At 48.8% G+C, this 20,697-nt stretch overlaps 1 protein-coding gene across 2 annotated transcripts in view; it reads right to left on the reverse strand.

Annotated features, from left to right (window-relative positions):
- PIEZO1 (piezo type mechanosensitive ion channel component 1 (Er blood group)) overlaps nucleotides 1-20,697 on the reverse strand; it is a 173,136-nt gene that overhangs the window by 783 nt on the left and 151,656 nt on the right. For both annotated transcript variants that reach the window (XM_072636328.1, XM_072636327.1), the window contains 19 exons: nucleotides 19,640-19,748; nucleotides 19,218-19,256; nucleotides 18,272-18,444; nucleotides 15,725-15,837; nucleotides 15,160-15,372; nucleotides 14,210-14,468; nucleotides 13,526-13,714; nucleotides 12,922-13,231; nucleotides 11,849-11,951; nucleotides 11,371-11,518; nucleotides 8,812-9,026; nucleotides 8,168-8,326; nucleotides 7,617-7,764; nucleotides 4,057-4,245; nucleotides 1,344-1,436; nucleotides 1,035-1,207; nucleotides 816-938; nucleotides 649-728; nucleotides 256-436 (listed from right to left, as the gene is read on the reverse strand). In XM_072636328.1, the coding sequence (XP_072492429.1) occupies nucleotides 256-436; nucleotides 649-728; nucleotides 816-938; nucleotides 1,035-1,207; nucleotides 1,344-1,436; nucleotides 4,057-4,245; nucleotides 7,617-7,764; nucleotides 8,168-8,326; nucleotides 8,812-9,026; nucleotides 11,371-11,518; nucleotides 11,849-11,951; nucleotides 12,922-13,231; nucleotides 13,526-13,714; nucleotides 14,210-14,468; nucleotides 15,160-15,372; nucleotides 15,725-15,837; nucleotides 18,272-18,444; nucleotides 19,218-19,256; nucleotides 19,640-19,748 (3,017 nt within the window). The remainder of the gene's footprint in view (nucleotides 1-255; nucleotides 437-648; nucleotides 729-815; nucleotides 939-1,034; nucleotides 1,208-1,343; nucleotides 1,437-4,056; nucleotides 4,246-7,616; nucleotides 7,765-8,167; nucleotides 8,327-8,811; nucleotides 9,027-11,370; nucleotides 11,519-11,848; nucleotides 11,952-12,921; nucleotides 13,232-13,525; nucleotides 13,715-14,209; nucleotides 14,469-15,159; nucleotides 15,373-15,724; nucleotides 15,838-18,271; nucleotides 18,445-19,217; nucleotides 19,257-19,639; nucleotides 19,749-20,697) is intronic.

The following is a 20,697-nucleotide window of genomic DNA, read 5'->3' on the forward strand; positions in this document are numbered from 1 at the left end:
GCGGGAAATGCAGTCAGGGCCTGGTGGGGGCTCTAGCAGCCACCCAGCAGGGACAGGTCAGAGAGGAGGCAAGAGTGGGCTGGGGGTAGAGGGCAGGTGGGTGGTGAAGATGTTTGGGACCTGCCACTTCTCCGTGGGGCTTGACAAGGTAGCCCATATCCCATCCCACGTGTCCCCTTTTGGAATGGTGAATCCTTGCTCCCAAGCTTCAGAGGAAAGGGGAATGTGGGGATGGTCCTCTGCTGCGGCACTTACCCATAGCCAGCCAGGAAGCCCAGACTGGGGGGGCTGACTTTGTCACTAAAGATGACCATGGGCAGGATATTGCAGTCTGGCTGGCAGTCCTGGATAGTGATCACCCACCACTCCAGGGAGCCTTCTTCCACCCCACTCCGTTGCAGGGACAGGTTCACCCCCAAGTAGTCTTTTTCCTCTTCTGAGGAGTAGATGAAGAAGTGTGAGGGAGGCTTTACTCAGATCCCTGAGCTTGGAGAGGGGGAAATGTATGCACCCCATCCCCCCACCCACACCGGCCAAGGATACAGTGGGTCTCTTGGCAGTAGTGTCTGAGGACTTGGAGATGGGCATATTGAGATGCCTCCTGACCCCTCTCTTTTCCCCACCTCACCCACTACCTGCTGCACTCACCTGGTTGTAGCTGCTTGACTGGGTTGGCCTCAGGACCATTGGGGGCACGGATGTATTTGGGGAAGAGGTTTGGGATGACCCTGCAAAGTAAGAGGGATGGAGTTGGGACAGTGCCACACAGATACTCACCCCCTCGTTGGAGTGGGGTGCGGGCAGATGCCACTTACACAGCCTGGTTTGTGGTCCCCTCCAGTAGGCTGGCTAGCTGCCTACGCTCAGTGCTGTTGGGGGTGAGGTCCATCGTGTGCTTATCATTGGTGTACTCCACAGTGCCCCCCTTGGCCAGGTCCCTGCAGGCACAGGCGAGAGTGAGTGCTGGGGTAAGGCAGACCATCCCTCCCCAGCCCAGCCCCTCACCCTCCTAGGGCCCTTCCAGGCCCCCAGACCTCTGAAAATTCCAGGTAAACCGAAGGGTGATGTCGGAAGTGCCGTTATACAGCTCTTTTTTCATCTGTTCCCTACTTGGGGGGCTGATGCGCCACAGGGCCCCTGAGCTGCCCTCGATTTGTGCTGTGACAATGTCTTCGTAGCTATACTGGCTGATGAACTGCATGGCCAGCTGCATCGGAGTAGGAGGGAGTACAGGGTCAGCTGGCCCGCCCCTAGCCCCTCACCCCCCCCTCTGGTGGCCCCCTCCCCACTTTCCCATCTCCCCACCCCTCCCCACCCATCACTCTACGGGCATGGCAGCTTACTGGGAAAGGGTCAAATTTCCTGGTCAGCTTTTCGTAGGTGTCCGGTGTGAAAGGCACAATGGATTGCTGCTGTGCACTCATGGTAAACAAGGGCTGAGTGTGGAGGAAGATGGTTCAGTCTTAGGAATCCCTCCCTGCTTCTTGCTGCCTCTTCAGGATGCATCTGTCTCCTCAAACCCCTCCCCCCCAACTTCAACCAGCTTTCCTTTTACCTCTTCCAAACTGAGGAGGACCCTGGCTCTGCTCAGACCACTCTCCACAAGCTAGGGGGAGGTGTCAACATGTCCTCTGTCCCCCAGCCCCATTCTCAGATCCCTTTTCTACCACCTTGATGTACTTCTTACCACTTGATGCCCCTCCTCTCATGACAGTGACCTCAGAATCTGGTTCATGATGTCTTCCTATTCCCCCACCCTAGGCCATCTCCATCACTGCCACCATCTTCAGACACTTTAATATTTGTATAGACAATCTCTACAACCACCTGACCAGATGAATTCTCCATCTCCCCCAAACCCGACAATCTCTACCCCATTGCAGCCAAGGACCATCATAGTCATACTCTAGACCTTACCATCTCTTTGATTACACTAGCTCCAGGTCCCTAATTGTTGGAATTGGACTCTCCCATCACGACCTTGTATCTCCTTCATTCACACTATCGATGCCTTGGTGACACAGTGGCTAAACCACTGGACATTAACTGTGTAACACTGACCAAGCCACTTAACATTTTTCAGTCTTAGTTTTCCCATCTGTAAAACTGGGATAATACCTGTACCTGCCCTACAGGGTTGAAAAGATTAAATGAAACAGAGATGAATGGATGGATGGATGGATGGATGGATGGATGGATGGATGGATGGATGGATAGGTGGATGGATAGGTGGATATATACACACACATATACATAGATATATACACATATATATGTATATACAGATACACACATTATTTATAAACATCAAAGCCGGATGTAAACTGGCTATTATTATCTAATCTCCTTGTCATCCTTGTAAACGATTCTCCCTTCACTCACTGTTACTTCCCCCTCTCTTACTCCACTTTGCTCCAATCTCATTGACCCACATAGCTTCAGCTACCATCTGTGTTCATTCAATTTAGGTGAACCTTAGACTAAAGCTCCAAACTCCCCAACTTCAGTTGCCTCCAGGGCATCTCCTCCTGGATACCACATCAGCTCTTCCAACTAAACATGTCCAAAACTCAGTTACTTCTCATATTCCCTACATCTGGTTCTCCTGACCCCACCATCTCTGCAGGTGGCCCCATACTTCATCCAATTTCCTATGGGGTCATCTTGGTCGCTGTCCTTTCCTTCATCTGCCGTAACAACTCCTGTACATTACAGCTCTGTGGCATCTCTCCCACCCTCTTCTCTAACTTGCCCTGGCACCAGCCTATTACTGGCCCATCACCACCTATCCATCTGCACTAATGTACACCTTTCCATCTTTCCTCTCTACCAGTCACCCCTCAAGCCTTCAAATAAATTGCTCCTAAAGAATACCTGGCAGGGTGATAGAGAGTGTCCTGGAGGTCTTAGTACAGTTTTAAGTTAAAGCTTAGATTTTAGGGACACTGTAGAGGGCATCTCTGCCAATTCCTTTTTTCCTACTAAGCTCAAAGTTCTTTGCCAGGCCATTTTTATTCTCAGGGCAGCATCTAGGTGGCATAGTGGACTTGGAGTCAGGAATATCTAAATTTGAAACGAGTCTCAGATACTTTAGCAGCTGTGTGACCTTAGGCAAGTCACTTAACCACTCTGTACCTCAGTTTCCTCATGTGTAAAATAAAGGTGGTTAGATTTGAGGGACTCTAAGGTCCCTTACAATTCTAAATCTGATTCCAGTTTTGCCAAACAGACCTGCCTGTACTTTCCTGCCTTTGCTCCCACTGTGCCCTATGCTGGGATGTCCTTCCCTCTCTTGCCTTGCTGAATTCCTGCCCACTTTGAATTCCACCAATCCAAGGTGCCTTCCCTGGTTCCTGCTGGTGGTAAAGACCTAAACAATTCTCCAAGGCACCTCTAGCATGTCTTAACTGTGTTCATGTCTTATCCTTTTACCAGACTGGTAACTCCATGAGAGTAAGGACTGTATCTGATGGTCTCTATACTTCCCCTAGCACCCAGAACAATGCTCTGCAGAGAGTAGGTGCTTAATATAATTCTGTTGTGTGCATACATGCATGCGTGAATAAAGCATTCACCTGAGGCAGTCACAACAGTCCTGTGGACACAGTACTCCTGATTTGGGGTCACCGAGTTCCAGAGACGAAGTTGCTTAAGGTCACTTAGCTAGTAATGAGCCAGAATTGGAGCACAGGTACAGTGGGTTTCTAGATGGAAAGTCCAACCCCTTTGTCTTACAGACGAGAGAACTAAGGCTCAGTCGAGAGAAATGACATGCCCAAGGTCATGAAGATAGTAGTCAAGGTTTCTTGACCCCCAATATGTACTTCTCCCCAGACCATCAACTCTGAGGGCAACTTTTGTACATCTCTGCGCTTGTCTTTCCTTGTGTTCCCATGGGTGGGTCACCAGAGGCATGGCCTGCCCTGGTAAGTCTGGCTGGACTAGATAACTTGGTATGATAAGTTGTGTTCTCAGGCAGACTGAGGGGTCTGGTTCCCTCTAACATAGGAATATGCAGAGGTCAAGGATCCTTGGGGAGATCCCCAGGCTTCTTACCTCATAGCCACCAAGCTTGAGGGTGACAGTGACATCAATGGGGTGGTTGACCACACCGACCACAGAGCGCACCAGCGACATAAAAAGCAGTGGGAACCAGATGATGGCGATGAGAAAGAGGATGATGAGTCCTCCCATACCGTACTTGACAATCTTCTTTTTCTTCTGCCCTTTGGGCTGTGGGTATTTCTAGAGCCAGATGGAGAAATGGGGCAGGTGAGTATTCTGGACATGGGGAACCCACAGACTGCACAGGACAGAGGCCAAGGCTAAGAGGCTATAATTAAAATAAGAGCTGAGGGCAAGGGGACAGAAATGGCCTTCCTTGTGATTTGGTGGTGTCATTCACCTGCTAAAAAACCTCAAATGAATTACTACTGTCTGCCAAATGGATAGTCCAAACTCTTTAACTTGGCACTCAAGGCTTGCTTTGATCATCCTCTGCAGCCATAGGTATGTTATCTATGAAACCACGGTGCCTGGCATGTAGTAGGCACTATATAAATGCTTATTCCTTTCCTTCCCTTTTACTGGGCTCTGGAATACTTTCTTGGTAACAAACTTGCTTCCATCTTAAATCTTTTCCTTTCCCACTCCTATCTTATGGCTCCCTCCTGATGACTGAGCCTTCTTGGCCACCCTTTCTAGCACTGTACTTTCCCTCATTCCCCCCAGACTCATTGGTTGAGGTGGAGAAGATAGAATGCTTCTTTGTCCCCAATGACACTTCCAAGCTCTCCTTTCTCTCACCATCACTCAATAACTTCCCTTTTGAGTTTCACTCAATCCATATCTACCACTCAGTAAAGAATCCCATAGCCATTGTCAAGTGACCTAGGATACTCCCTTTTTTTTCTTCAATGAGTTTAGTGCTCACAGTCTTACAGTCTTTCTCTTCTCATCAACTCTGCTCTCATACTAGGAGACTTACTGATGCTCCCTCCAACAGCCTTATCTCTCATTTCCTCCATTTGCCCATTTCCAGTGATTTATTCCTCCACCCCATCTCAGACGAAGATAGTCATCCCCTTGATCTTGTCACATCCACTTCTGGGTTTATGAACTGATCACAACCTTTGATTATTCCATTTATCCCTCTGCATTACACCACCCAAACCCCGGGCTTTATTCTCCCCATGACCTCCAGTCTTGGGCCCCCTAATTCTTCCCCAGACCATTAATCCTGCCCTGGCTACACTCTCCTCCATTGTCTCTCTTTGCCTCTTAGTGAACCAGCTTCACCCTACATTGAATCCCTTGTCCCTTTATCCTGTTGTCAATTTTGCTCTGCCCAGCCTCAGCCTGGAATTACTCCCACCAGCCTCTGCCTACTCTCCTACTCACTTGCTACTGAACAAAGCTGGAAAAACCCTGAAAGCATGCTATTTGGAACCCACGACAAATGGAAGTTACATAATGACAACCACAGCAAGGCAATTCTTTCACACCTCCTTAATTGACTCACTATCCTACTCAACCCCAGCAGCTTTTCCAAACCTTTTCATCCATCCTCAAACCTGCCATGCCTTCCCCTCCTCCCACCTTCTCAGTTGAGAACCTTACATCATATATCTGAAAAAACTGAGTCCTCATCTCACATCTACCAAGGATGATGTGACTTTCTGTCATGAATTCATCCATTTCTCACATGATGAAGTGGGCTATCTCTTTGCCGAGACTAACCCCTCTGTGTACAAGTGACCCCATTCCACCCCATCTTCTCTGGCAGATTGTCCCATCTATCGTCTCCACTCCCTAATTTTCCATCTCTCCTTGTCTACCGGCTGCTTCCCTAGTGCCTACCACTATGCCCATGTCTCCTCCATCCTCAAATCCCACCCCCCAACTTGATCTTCCCATTTCTATTGGCTGTTGTCCCCTCTCTGGCCTCCCTTTTAAGGCTAAATTCCTTGACAAGGCAGTCTACACTACTACTTGACAAGGCAGTACCTCCACTTATGTTTCTTTCACCCTCTTCTTAACACTTTGCAGTCTGCTTTCCAGCTTTATCATTCAACTGCTCTCTCCAAAGTCACAAACAATTTCATAATTGCTAAATTTAATCACCTTTTCTCAATTCTCATCCACCTTGACCACTCCACAGGCTTTGACTCTAGAGATCACCTTCTTCTCCTTTCTTGACACTGATCTCTCCTGGCCACTCCTCATTTGCTATTGCTAGATCACATCCACTAACTGTGGGTGTCCCAAGTGTCTAGTCCTGGGGCCTCTTCTCTTCTCCCTCTATACTATGTTCCTTGGTGATTGATGTATTATTTCCATGCCAATGATTCTCAAATCTGCCTCTGCAGCCCTAACCTCTCTGCTGACCTTTAGTCAATGTCCTATTGGACATCTTGAAGTGAATGTCCTATCGACATCTTAAACACAAGTCCAAAATTGGACTCATCTATTCCCCCAAAGCTCTCCCCTGTTCTAAATTTTCCATTTCTGCCCTATGTTGAGGGCAACATCATTCTCCCGGTCACCTAGACTTGCAAAGTGGATAATATCCTTGACACTTTTTGTTCTCTCACCCCACCCCCCAGATCTGAGTTGTTGTCAAGGTCTATTGATTTTACCTTTGTAACATCTCTCTTTTATGCCCCCTTCTGTCCTCTGACACTGTCTCCACTCTGGTGCAGACCCTTATGCTCTCATGTCTGGACTATTGAAATAGCTTCTGGTGGGTCTGCCTGGCTCTAGTTTCTCCCCCACACCAATCCATCCTCCACTGTGCTATCAAAGTGATCTTCCTAAAGCTCAGGTCTGACCATGCCTCCCCAACCACCCACATTCATCAAATTCTAGTGGCTCTGAGTCACTTTCAGGATCAAATATAAAATCTTCTATTGGTCATTCATAACTTACTCCTCCCTACCTTTCCAACTTTCTTACCCCTCACATGCTCAGTCCCACCTCCATCACTACCACATCCTTTGTGATCCAGTGACACTGGCCCCTTTGCCATCCCTGCTACAAGACCTTCCAGTTCTAAGCTCTTGTCATTTTCACTGGCTCTTTCCCACACGTGGAGTGCCCTCCCACCTCATCTGTGCTTCCTGGCTTCCTTCAAGTCCCATTGAAAATTCCACCTTTTACAAGAAGCTGTTTTCAGTCCTCATGAATTCTAGTGCCTTCCTTCTGTTGATCATTTCCAATTTATACCTTATATAGCTTGTTTGTGTATAGTAGTTTTCATGTTGTCTCACCATTAAACTGTAACTCCTTGAGAGTAGAGACTATCTTTTTTTACCTTTCTTTGTATCTCCAAAGCTTAGTGCAGTGCCTGGCATACAGTAGGGACTTAATAAATGTTTATTGACCATCTACCTGCCTCCAATTATCTATTCATCCATCCATCTATCCATCTATCATCTATCCATCCACCTATGTATCCATTCATCCACCTAACCTATCTATCCATTCATCCATCTGTCTATACATTCATCCATTCATCTATCACCCATCCATCCATCTATCCATCTGTCATTCTGCCTCCCTCCCTCCCCTTTCCTTCTCTCTGCTATCCCTGCACAGGCTCAGGGGCCCAACACTACCTTCTCTGTCTCTCGGCTGCACTTGATGATGAAGATGTTGGCATAGATATCCTCCACACACATCCAGTTGGACAGGGATAATGTAGTGTCCGTCCACACCCAGTCCATCACAGCCCGCAGCTCTACCAAGAATGGCACCAGCCGGAATCTGCTCCCAGACAGGATTCAGGTGTTAACCTCTGGCCCTGCCCACCCCCATGACTTCTGCTGATTAGCAGGGACAGGAGGGACATCCTAGATAACTCCAGTATCTCTACCCACTGACTAGAATCATTTCCTTTCTCTGGGCTTCAATTTCCTCATCTGTAAAATGGGGAGGGCTTAGCCTTGATGATCCCTGAGGGTCCTTTCAGGTTCAGCTTCCCATGGTGTTCAATGACTGGGCCACCAGGAGAAAAGCCTGGAGCTAGGTCCCAGTGATGAGAGGTTGCACCTTCTCATTCTGTAATTGAAACATGGAGTTAGGACCTACTTGGCCCCTTGGGTGAGGCTGACTTTGGAGTATGTAGGAGTCACTGCTCTGGGGACTGAGGGGTAGACCTGGAGCTTACCCCTGGAACAGGAAGAGGTTGAGATGATTATATTTCTTGGTGAGGAAGTTACCCAGGATGCGGGTGGGATACCCACAACGTATCTGGTATGCTGATAGGGCAAAGTAGATGCACTTTACAAAGTACCACAGCTGGGCCACAGCATTCTGGCTGAACATCCTGCAGGGAGAGGAAGGTGGTACCCTAAAGTCAAGTCCATGGGTGCCATGACACTTGGCCTAAGGGCATCCCTAATGACACAGGTATTGGGACCTGCTCCCCATCACTCCAGGTAACAGGAACTTGGAATTCAGTCAGAAAGGACCCCCAAATCTTCCAATTAGATATAGCTAGAACTTTGGGATCTGGAGCAGCTGCAAATTCCTTAGGGAGCCTCCCATGCCTACAGCCATGTTGGCATTGGTCCCATTGGCTGAGAGCCTCTGCATGAGCCCCTCTGTACAAATCCCCTCTTTACTCTCCATCAAAGGCATGGATCCCTGGTCTCTATGTATATGTAGACATGCCTTGGGGGAAGATTATACAGCCCCCCAGTTCCCCACAACACACCATGTCTAAAGCCTGCCCAGTGGTCAGGGGGTATATCTTTCCCCAGCCCTCCCCAAGTCAGGGCCACCACATCCCACCTCCCATCCCATGCCTACCTCTCAGTGACGGCGGGCAGGATGAAGAACATCCAGAGATGGATTCCAAACACTAGGATGACCTGGAAAATGAGCTTTCCCAGCACGGTCTTACGCAGGTACAGGGCCCGGTCGATGACCATTGTGGCAAACTGGATGAGCAGCATGACGAGGAAGGCCTCGGGTACCTGGTCATCCGACAGCGAGGAGGTGATGTCCGTGGCAGCCGAGTGTTTCTGGGAGGGTGAGGAACACATTGGAATCAAAAAGTCCTTAGTGACTACTGAGTCCATCCTCCTCCTTTTAACAGATGAGGAAACCAAGAAGGAAAGTGACTTGTTTATGATCATGTAGACAACTAGTATTGGAGCTGAGTTTAGAACCCAGGACTCTTGATTCCCAGTCTGGTGTTCTTTTGACTCCAGAAAATGGACAGCCCCACCCCCACCCCACGAGACTCGAGGGATCCCTGTCTTATGTCATTTTGACCTTTCCATTTCAAGGAACCAAAAGCATTCAGTGAACCCCTGTCAGGTGTCCGATCCTAGACACTGTGAAAAAGAATCAGAGAACTAAAGAATTTCAGAGCGGAAAAGGAATGATAGAAAGAACACGAGTCAGAAGAGACCTGAGTTCAAATCCCACTTTTGACCATGGGCAAGTCACTATTTTCCCTGAACCTCTGTTTCCCCATCTGTAAAATAGAGATGATAAAATCTGTTGTAAAGAGGCAGCTGGTGGCACAGTGGTGGACTTAGAGATCCAAGTTCAAATACTGCTGTGTGACCCTGGGCAAAGCACTTAACCTCTGTCTGCCTCAGTTTCCTCATCTGTAAAAGAGATAACAGCACCTTCCTTCCATCATGTTGCGAGGAAGGAGTGATTTAATTGTTATATAAATGTTAATGATAATCATTAGCTATTATTTACATGGTGGAAACAGAAAGAGAATGAAAGAGTGAGAGCAGGGATTGTTTTTCATTTTTGTCTTCGTAGTCTCAGATTTTAGCCCTATGTAAGAACCTCAAAGCACTATCCACCGATTATTCTTTCTTCTAGCACTCCGAGTCTTATGGCTATTATATTATTACATAGTATAATACATTATATAATATGTACAATGTATAATATGATACATTATTATTATATTACATATAACTACATACGACATTATGTGTACGTATTCTATATATTATTGTATCCCTTTTGCTAAAGCTCCTGAGAGACACTCAGCTAGCAGGGAAAGGATCTGAACCCAAGACCTTCTGACTCCAAGTTCGATGTTCTATCCACCGTGAAGATCAGGAGAGAAGTCAAGTATTTGCCCCAGGTCACACCCAGTCCCTGAGTGTAGAGAGCTTCAGTCTGACTGTGGAGATAAGACAACACTTTGAACAATTAGAGAAGGAAACTAGACAGACAGTGGATGAGAAAAGTGCTTACGGTGCCTTACCCACAGTGCAAGAAATATCTGAGGAAGGGAAGAAGGTTCTAGATGACAAGGGATAGACATTAAGGGCTGGAGGGGATTAGAAGAGGGAGAAGTAACTATAGGCTGAGGTGGGCAGGGAAGACCTCTGCCCCGGGCCCTGTGTGCCACCAGGACCTGGTGCCAACTCCTTCCCAAGCTCAACATTTATTTGACAGGCAGCGGCCAGTTAGAATAGTGTCCTTGGGCTCAGACCATCAAAGACCATCTCCATCCCCTGTCCTCCCTCTCTCCTGCAGCAGGGCTGTCTGGATTGGGGGTAACCCACCATATCCAGGGGCCCCAGATCCAGCCATCTACCAGGAAAGCAGGGCCTCCCTAGAGCAGGCATCCTGCTTTATACCTCCACCTATACTTTGTGTTTTCACTCTTGATGAATCAATCAATCAATATTGCTACTAGACAGGACAATAGACAGGAAAAGATGGGACAAGTGGCTCCGTTCACCACCCTTGTGATGGCCTTCTCTGTTCCTCACTCCCTATATGGGTTTGTTAGAATGTGAGCTGTTTGAGAGCAGGGATTGTCTCATATCATATCCTCAGTGCTTAGCACATAGTAATGCTTAACAAATACTTGTTCATTCATTCATTCATTCATTCTTCTATTGATCTTGAAGTCCTAAGATGGTTTGAATCCCAGCTGTGATAAGCTGATAAGTTGTGTGTGAGAAAATAGAACCTCTCTGAACCTTAGTTTCCTCATGTGTAAATGGGGATAATCTTTCTCACCACCTTCTTTTTCAGGGTTGTTATGTAGATACTGCTTTGTAAGCTGGAAAGCATGAGCTGTTATTGTTATACTAATAGGTTTACAAAACATACTTGGCAACCTGACCAAGTTTTGGCAGGGAAATAGGGATGAAGCAAGATGGCTGGTCTGGATGGGAGGGAGTATCCCTGGGTCATGTTGCTTTCTCCCCAAGGAGACTGGAAGCCTCACATGGGCAGGGGCCGTATCTCCCACCAGTGAGCACAAACAGGGCATGTGGGAGAAACCCAAATCTTGAATTAATGCTGGATGAGATTCTCGAGATCATCGCTGAATGAATGGTGGACTAACAGGAGTGGAAAGAAGAGGGAATTTCTTACCCCAAAAGCCCAAAAGCCGAAAACGATGATGATGAAGTCAACAACATCTGCCAGGAACATGAGGGCATAGACATCGGTGGCTGCTCGGTACTGGGTGTGGAGGATGTCCCAGAAGAAACCACGTATGGGCTGGTATATATTCTGCAGCCTGTTAAGGAAGGGTGGCACCTTAGGACCCAGTAGCCGGGTCTTCAGGGCAACCTTTTCCCCATCACTACAAGGAAAGGACAGGGGCACCAGGCCAGGGAATGAGCCCAGTCTAACCTCCGAGGTGTAATTTCCCATCTCCATGCCTTTGCATGGGCTGGGGTGGGGGACAGGGATGGGGTTCTTGGGCCACCATCAGCACCAATCTCTTTGTCCCTCTCAAATGAAGCAGCCCCTCCAAACCACCCTCTCAAAGCTCTGGAATGATGGCATTTGGTAGCTTCAGCCTAGTCCAAGGCAGGACCCAGGGCACAAAACTGAGGGTACATACAAAGTCTTGAAGAAGCGTCTGATCTGGATTCCCATAGCCTTCATCTTTTCCTGGGGACGGCTTTTCTGCTTCTCTTTTCTTTCCTTCAGTTCTTCCTCTTCCTCTGCAGGGCAAGGAGGAAGGCTTGTCAGACAGGCACAGGCCTGGGGCTGGGGGCATGGAGAGCTGGGTCGTTGGCTGGTCTGGGCTTCTTTTGGCTGGGAGCTCCCCTCCAAAGGCTCCCCTGGGGCCCAGGGGGCTAAGAAAGGTGGTGCATCCCCTGTGGGGCCTATCTTCCTGCCTGAGGGGCTGGGATCAGCAAGGGTAAGAGACCCTGTGCTAAAGGAAGTGGCATCCAGAGATGCTCAGAAGGCTTTCCTGAGTCTGCAGGAGACCTGGATTCTAGTCTGCCTCTGCTACTGACTTATGATTATGGCAAGGCATTCATCCTCCCTAAGCCTCAGTTTCTACATCTGTACGATGGGGGTAATAATCCCTGCCCTGATTATCCCAGAGATTCATAGGATCATAGACTTAGTCATAGAGATCAACAATTCCAGGGGTTCTTAGTACCACAGATTTCAGGAGCATCTGTGAACCTGAATGGGAAATAATGTCTATATTTATAGTAAACTTTGTTTTCCTTTGTAATCTTCTGTATTTGATTTTATGCATTTAAAGACACAATTTTGAGAAGGAATCTCTAGGTTTCACCAGATTGCCAGAGAGGTCCATGACTAAAAAGAGGTTAAGTACCCTTAAGCTATTCCAAGTCACTCATTCTACTTGTTTATTTATTTTTTAAGCAATTAGGGTTAAGTGACTTGCCCAAGGTCACATAGCTAGTAAGTATCTGAGGCCAGATCTGAAGTCAGCAACTCCTGACTCTAGGGCTAGTGCTGTATCCACTCACTACCCAGCAGCCCCAGACTACTCATTTTAAAAGCAGAAGAAACTGAGGCCAAGAGGTTAAATGATGTGCCCTGGGATAGTCAGGGAGGGAGTTGGAGGTGGCACTCAAAGCCAAGAAATGGGATGGTGCTTGGTGAGGCAAGGGCAGGGTGCAGATGTCAAGGGGAACATTATCATGATACCGATGGCCTCTGGCCCCAGGGGCCTTTTGGCCTTCTTCTTCCTTCTAAATCGAAGACCGAATGGTTTTGCGTCCTTGGCTCCTTCAACCTGAGCTGGGGCTGCGTCCTGGCTCCTGTCCTCAACCTGGATTTCATCTTCAGCCTTGATTCCCTCTTCAGTCTCCTGCTGGTCCTGGGGCCCTGTTCCCACCTCATCCTGGGTCACTGGCTCTGGCCTAGCCTTCTCTTCCAACACTTGCCTCTCCTGGTCTTCACCTTGGTCCTGCTCCTTGATGAATGTGTCCCCTTCATGGTCCCACAGGCCATAGCACTGAGGAATGAGTGGGGAGGGCCACGGTGAGTCCTTGGCATATCTTTGGACAATGGGTAAGGAAGTTAAAACCCACAGGCTCCCAGAGACTGTGCCAGGGGCCCTAGAACCAACCCCTGCCCTCTATACCTTATATTCTGGACCTGGTCCATAAACTGACCAGAAGGGTTGAGGTCTGTCCAACCCATGAGCACAGTGACCTCTGACTTCAAGGCTCTTCTCAAAAGAGGGGTAAAGGGGAAACTGAGATGGAGGGTCCTATGTGCCCACCCCTCCCCTGGTGCCAGGGCTCACCAGCAGCAGAGACCGGTGGAAGAAGAGGGCCAGGAGCTGGACCAGGTCATACTTGATGTAACTGTCTGTCTTCTCCAGGCCCAAAATCCTTGGTGCAAAGTAGGGCTTGTTCTCATAGCGCCGCAGCATGGAGGAGCTGTTCCAGGGAAAGAAGCCGAACTGGAACAGGTACTTGATCACCACCATCACCTGCCCAGGAGAGGAGAGGGAGCTCCAGGAACCACAGCCACTGTCACACGCCCCTGCCCTTTTGGCCCCTGGGTGGCCTGTTACCTGTGCCACCTGCCAGAGGCTGGTGCCCCCTCCCCACTCCCACCTAGCCCTGCCAGCTGATTCAGGTCCTCCATCTGCACCAGGAGAGATGTAGACTGACCTCTCTGACCTTCTGTATTCTAAGGGCCCTCCCAGCTCTGAAATTTTATGTTCTAAGAGCCCTTCTAGCTCTGACATTCTCTGTTCTAACGGCCCTCCCAGCTCTGAAATTCTGTGTTCTAAGATCCCTCTCAGCTCTGACATTCTCTGTTCTAAGGGCCCTCTCAGCTCTGACATTCTCTGTTCCAAGGGCCCTCTCAGCTCTGACATCCTGTGTTCTAAGCCCCTTCCAGTTCATAGAGTCTATTTTCTAACCCCCACCCCAAGCTGCGACAGCCTCTGGTTCTCAACCCTAAGGGGAGGCCCCCCCACCTCAGTGAAGATGATGGCCGTCATCCAGAAGCGCTTGCTGGGCCGGGGGATAGATAGCATGGCCCACAGGAACATCAGCACAGGCAGCACCAGGGAGGCCACGGAGGCCGTGACCATGTTATTAAGGATGATGATGAAGTAGCAAACCAGCTCCGAGTGGGCAGCCACAAAGAGGTAGAGGGCCTGCAGCAGCCTCAGGGTCCGGCCCTGGCTCTCATAAAAGTGCTCCGAGGCCTCCAGCTCCTCAAACCTGAATCGCCTGAGAAGGGGGGAGTTGGGGAGGATGGCAGAGGCATCTCCATGACCCTCATTCTGATTGGGTCCCCAGTCCTTCAGCCCAGCCACAGTCATCCAGGGCAAGAGGGCAAACAAGGCTGGATCCCAAGTGCCTTTACCATCTCCCTGACTCAGACTTTCTGCTGGACACCCTGGCCTGGAAACCTTCCTCCCCTTATGGATTCCCATAATCTAGTATGGTATAAAGGGATTAGCAATGGCTCTAGAATCAGAGAGCCTGAGTTCAAATCCCACTTAATAGCTCTGGACCTCACTTTCCCCCACTATAAAATGATAGGGTTGGACCAAATGACTTTTGAGGTCCCTTCTAACTCTTGTATGGTCTGTGAGAAACAGGCAGATCAGTCCTGGAGGGGCAAGCAAGTGAAAAAAGGCTTAGACTTGTCCTGTTTCTCCCCAGAAGGTGAGACTATGAGAAATGGATATTCTAAGCGAGGCAGATTCCACCTAGATAGAAGAAAAACATTTCTCCACAATGGTAGCTGACCAAAGTGGGCCCGGTGCCCTCAGAGGGAGCCGAGTCCTTCAGTCAGGGGCTGAGTGACCAAAGGTCAGGTACACAGTAGAGAGGACCAATGATCCCTGAGATACCTTCAAGGTTCTGCATGTTTGGGATTGTGAAAGGAGGACAGGAGGGCCAGGGGGGTTGGTACCTGTTGAGGAGCAGCTCACTTGCTGTCCGTTTCCAGATACTGGGGTGTGCCAGAAGCTCTTGGGAGCCCTGGGTTGAGTCTCCATTTTCAGAGGTGTCTGGGCCCCCAAGGAGCTCCTCACTGTTGCTCTGGGTATTGTAGCCTGTGGTCAGGGGGCTTGTGGCCCCTGTGTACTCAGTCGCACTGCTGAGTATCTCCTCTGCCCCACGCCCACTGTGAGGCAGAGGAGACAGACACTGTCAGAGGCGGGGGGGTCTTCTAGGTCTTCATCCTACCATATGTACAATCCAAGGACTTTGGGAAAGGGTTATTAGGCCAGGGAGGATGTTGGGCTTGCCCCAATGCCCATTGGTGGTTGGGGGCAGGTGTTAGGGTGGGAATTAGGGAACATGGTCACTCACTCTCCGGTGGGGACTGACATGGTGACAATAGCAGTTTTGAGGAATCAGAAGGAAAAGAAGAGGTATGTGTGTGTGTAGAGGGGTGGGGAACTGGTCTAAGAAGCCCTCTCCACCCGGGCAACTTGGTCCTGCCTTCCCACCCACGATCCTCCCTATGCACCTGCCTTGAAGCCGTGCTGCTATGGAAGTCTCTGCTGATGGGGCTCTGCAACCCAAGTTCCTCTTCCTCCTCCTTCAGGTACAGCCCATCCAGCACACCCCGCTGGATGTCACCACCCTGTGTGGGAAGGCTCTGGGTGGTCAGGCTGGGGAGCAGTGACCCCTTAGGGCCAGACCTGGGGCTCCTCTGTCCTCTCTTAACCCACCCCCTCAGCTCTTTTGAAACAGCTCAGGGCTGGCCTGTGCTTTCATTCATTCATTCAACAAACTTTTATTTAGCATCTACTAAGAGCTAGGTGCTGGGGATACAAAGAAGCAAAACAACACAGCCCCTGGCCTCAGGGAACTTACCTCAGGTGGGGCATGCACACAAATGGGAGTAGGGAACAAGGTAGGATTAATGCTGAGATCCAGGCAAATTGCTCTGGCAATTATTTGAAAAGGAGAAATCACTTTCAGTTGAGGGCATCAGTGAAGGCTACAAGGAGGGGCTGGTCCCATGATTTGGGCCTTGAAGCAAGAGCAAGATTTTAGCAGGGCAAAATGAAAAAGGAATGTATTCCAGGTATGGGCGGGGGCCTGTGCAAATTCTTGGAGGTTGGAGAAGGCATGTGCAGTTTGCGGGGACAGAGAAGTAAAGTGAGATAAGCCTGAGGTGTGTGTGTGTGTGTGTGTGTGTGTGTGTGTGTGTGTGTGTGTGTGTGTGTGTGTGTGTGTGTGTGTGTGTGTGTGTGGTGTGTGGTGTGTGTGTGTGTATGAGATATATATATGTGTATGGTACATATATATGATAGATAGATAGATGATTGTGGAGGTCTTTGAATACATTAGAAAGATTATTTTGCTAGCTGATTAGGTGATCCACCGGAGAGGGAAGGATCATAAAACAAGAACACCAGACAGGAGATTTTTGTAACAGTTTAGGAAGAGACAAGGAACATAGATTTGGGACCTCAAAGGTCACCTAGACCAACCCTCTTATATTACAGATGAGGGAACTGAAGTCTACAAAGGTGATGTGACCTGCCCAAAGTCACACAGACAGTAAGCAACACAGCTAGGTTTTGAACCCAGACTACAAAGCCAGTGGCTCCAGGAGCAAACCCATAATGCTCTGTTTGGCATTCAATGCCCTATTCCCCTCCCACCGTTTCAGACTTCTTACATCTTACTCCCCAGCACATTCCCTTAGATCCAGTGACTCTGACTTATGGCTGTTTTATGAACAAAACCCTCCCTCTCTTGGCTCTGGGCATTGTCTCTGGCTATCCCCCATGTCTGGCACTCTCTCCCCTCTTTCACTACAACTACTGACTTTGCTGACCTCCTTTAAGTCTCAGCTAAAATCTCACCTTCTACAGGAAGGCTTCCCCAATCCCTTTAAATTCCTATTAATCCTTCCTTATTAATTATTTCCCATTTATCCTATATAGAGCTTGCTATTTATACATTTGTTTGCATATGGTGTCTCCCATGAGATTATAAGCTCCTTGAGACAAGGACTGTCTTTTGCTCCCCATTTTTTTTTGTATCTCCAGAGCTTAACACAGTGCCTGGTACAAAATAATAAAGTAGACCCTTAATAAATGTTGATTGATTGGTTACTTTGGCGCCACACTTCCCTAAAGGGCTTATTATGCCAAGCGACTGTTGGGACCACTGAAGGAATATTAAGAGGTAAGGAGGCTGGTAGAGTGGAATAGGCCAGTTCTGCCAGTGGACTGTCTCGCCCATTGTCAAGGGCACCATGGCCATGGCAACCAGAGGTCCAGGCCCTTCTGCCCCATCCCTCACCACAATAACATCCTCTGTCCACTGCAGCAAGGCTGGTATCTTCAGTATCCTCTGTATAGACCACACTCATTCTTTGCCTCTGCCTCTGTTCATGTCCCTGCTAGTTCTGTTTGGAAGATTCTCTTTGCACCACATCTTTCAAAACTCAACTCAAGCCCACCTCTTCCAGAAAGCCTTCCTGACTATTCCAGGTCAGAGTGTTCAATGCTGCCCTCCTCTGCACTTCTCCCACGCAGTTTGTAGGAAGACTCTCCCATTTGATTGCACAGACTTCTCTCACTGTTTCATTGATGGGGCAAGGAAGGGAGAGAGGATATTGGTCTTTTTTTTCCAATAACTTATGAATTCCTGCAGAGACTGAATGTACTATTCTCTTCTCTGCCCAATGCAGGCCTAGAATGGTGCAGGACACAGTTGGAAGCTCCATAGAGGCCAACACCAATGGGGGTCCTGACAATGGGAAGCTCAGCAGAGGCCATGAGGGTTCCTGGCATCTTCTTGCTTGATTGACTGTAAACTCCCTGAGGTCAGGAATCATGTCTTACTTATCCTCAGCTCTCCCCCTGGCCTAGCACAGGGCGTGCATAGAATACTGTTTGCTAACAGATGGTTGTTGGATATGCTAAAATGGGATTGTCTAAGAAAGATGGAGGAGGAGGATGTGTGTTACCTGCCCAAGCCAGGTGCACGATGCCTAGGACAGCTGCCCCTTTCTGGTCCACCCACCACCTCCCCCAGTTCCCTTCTCTTGTGAGCACCTTGAGCAGCTCCTGAGTGAGGACATAGCGTTCAGCCCGAAGCACAGTGGATATGGTGGTATGGTGCCGGGTGAAGGTATTGAGCCATTGGGTCAGCCCATCCACCCCTGCCTGGCCCAGCACCCACAGGAAGTGCAGGATATTCAGAAGCCGCTGCATCACGTTGTTTCTGCCTGTGGCAAAGGGAGCAGGAGGGCTGAGCTGTGGGAGAGAGGAGCAGCCCCCTCCTACCCCTGCCCTGCCCAGTCCCAGAAGTTGGGGGACAGGGAAAGAGAAGGAGGTGCACATAGAGCACAGGGTCCTAGAACCAGAGAGGAGTCATCTAGTTCAACCCCCTCATTTAACAGGTAGGGAAACTGAGGCCCAGAGAAGTTGAATGACTGGCCCAAGGAGACTTTGGTAATAAATCTCACAGGCAAGATTTGGTCCCAGGTCCTCTGCCTCCAGAGTCAATGCTCTTCTTAAGGCCTAGTCCCAAGTGGCCCCATCTCTCATTCCCAGATGGTCCCAGGGTCTAACCTGGCCTGGGAGGTGTCTTACTACTATATATGGGGTCTGACCTAGAGCAGAGAGCTCTGGAGGTGTGGGTGGCATAAACCAGGTCAAGGACTGGTCTGGGGGTGGCTCACCCTTGCTCTTAAGGATGGAGGAAATTACTTGGGTGTGTCCCCACCCTCCAACTTCTCAGTTGAGACTAAGTGCTAACTAGGGGGATGGCATGTCTATGTGAGGGTCTGTGTTCCTGAGTACCTAAGGTGGAACACTGATGCTTGGGGGCTGACTGCAGGTACCCAAGGGCCAGGGATTTGCTCTGCAGAGAGCAGAGGGCATAGGTCAATGTCTGCCATGGCCTAGCCACTTTCACTGCCCATCTGGCAAACGGGCATCTGTACTGAGACCTCCCAGAACCCACCAAGGACGAAAAGCTACCTCTGCCCTCACTTACCTGGTACCTCTTCTTCCTGATCCCCTGACAGATCGGACTCTGGGTGGACATATGGATAGAGAAGTGGGTCAGTTTGTCACTCAAGTTTTCCTAAGTGCCTCTTATGTCCAACATGGGGAGCCAGTACTAATGCTAACACCTCCCACAACCCTCCCTCCACATACACCCATAGCCAGAGTGTTGGCCCTGTCCATTCCATGCAGGCAAATCCCATGTCCCAAGGTGGGCCAGGCAGAGATAGAACAGAATTACTTGGGGACTCCCCCTCAGAGAAAGGAAGGGGATGGAAAGGGGGAGCAGCTTGGCCAGGGGTAGAAAAGGCTCTTAGCTCTCAACTGGTGCTTATCCCACAGATCAGCATCCTTCCAGGACAGTGATGGATGACACTGTCCTTCCCCTCCCTATCCCTGTGCCTCCCTTACCTTCCAGTTGCCCAGCTGAGGGCATTTCGCCAGCTTCTTGGAGCTGCTGCTCCTGCCGCCGTCTTCTCAAAACAGTCTGAGGATTGGTCACCCATGCCTGATACGCCATCTGTACCCAAGGGAAAAAAAGGAGAGTGATTTGGACCCACACATAGGTGGAGCTCAAGGAATCTGCCTGCCTTGGTTGGGGCTCATTTATAAAGACCACGAGGACCCTAGATACAAAGCTAGAAGAGATCTTTAGAGACCATCTGGCCTGATCCCTTCATTTCACAGATTAAAAAAACAGACCCAAAGAGGTCGCCTGAGGTTGTATAGGTAGCCAGAATTTAGACCTAGGTCAGTTAATGAACATTTATGAAGCACCAAGGATACAAAAGGAGGCAAAAGACAGTTCTTGCCCTTAAGGATTCCAATCTAATGGGACAGACCACAAACAGAGATGTAGAAACAAGCTGCATACAGGATGAAGAGGAAATAATTAAAAGGGAAAAAACCCTAGGATGGAGAGGGGTTAGGGAAGGCTTCCTGTAGAAGGTCTTCTAATGCCATGTCCAGCACTTAAGGTGATATGGGATACAACTGATAAATGGTCAAAGGATAGGAATGGGCAGTTTTCAAAGAAAGAAATCCAACAGTCATGAAAAAAATGCTCCAAATTACTAATAATCAGGGAAATGCAAATTATAGTAATTTGAAAGTTTCACCTCCTACCTATCAGACTGGCAAAGATAACCAAAAAGGAAAGTGACAAATGCTGGAGGCACTGGGGAAAGACAGGCACATTAAGATACGGTTGATAGCATTGTGAATTACTTCCCTCATTCTGGAAAGCAATTTGGTACTATACCAAAAAAAAAACCCCAACTTATTAAACTGTGTAAAACAGTACCATTCATATGCAAAGAGATCAAAGAAAAAGGAAAAGGACCCACCAATGCAAAAATAATTATAGTATCTCTTTTTGTGGTGGTAAAGAACTAGAAACTGAAGAGAAGCCTGTCAGTTGGGGAATGGTTGAACAAGTTATGATATTTCAAAATTATGTAATCCTATTG

This window comes from Notamacropus eugenii, chromosome 1 (assembly GCF_028372415.1).
Source record: "Notamacropus eugenii isolate mMacEug1 chromosome 1, mMacEug1.pri_v2, whole genome shotgun sequence".
Taxonomy (NCBI): Eukaryota; Metazoa; Chordata; class Mammalia; order Diprotodontia; family Macropodidae; genus Notamacropus; species Notamacropus eugenii.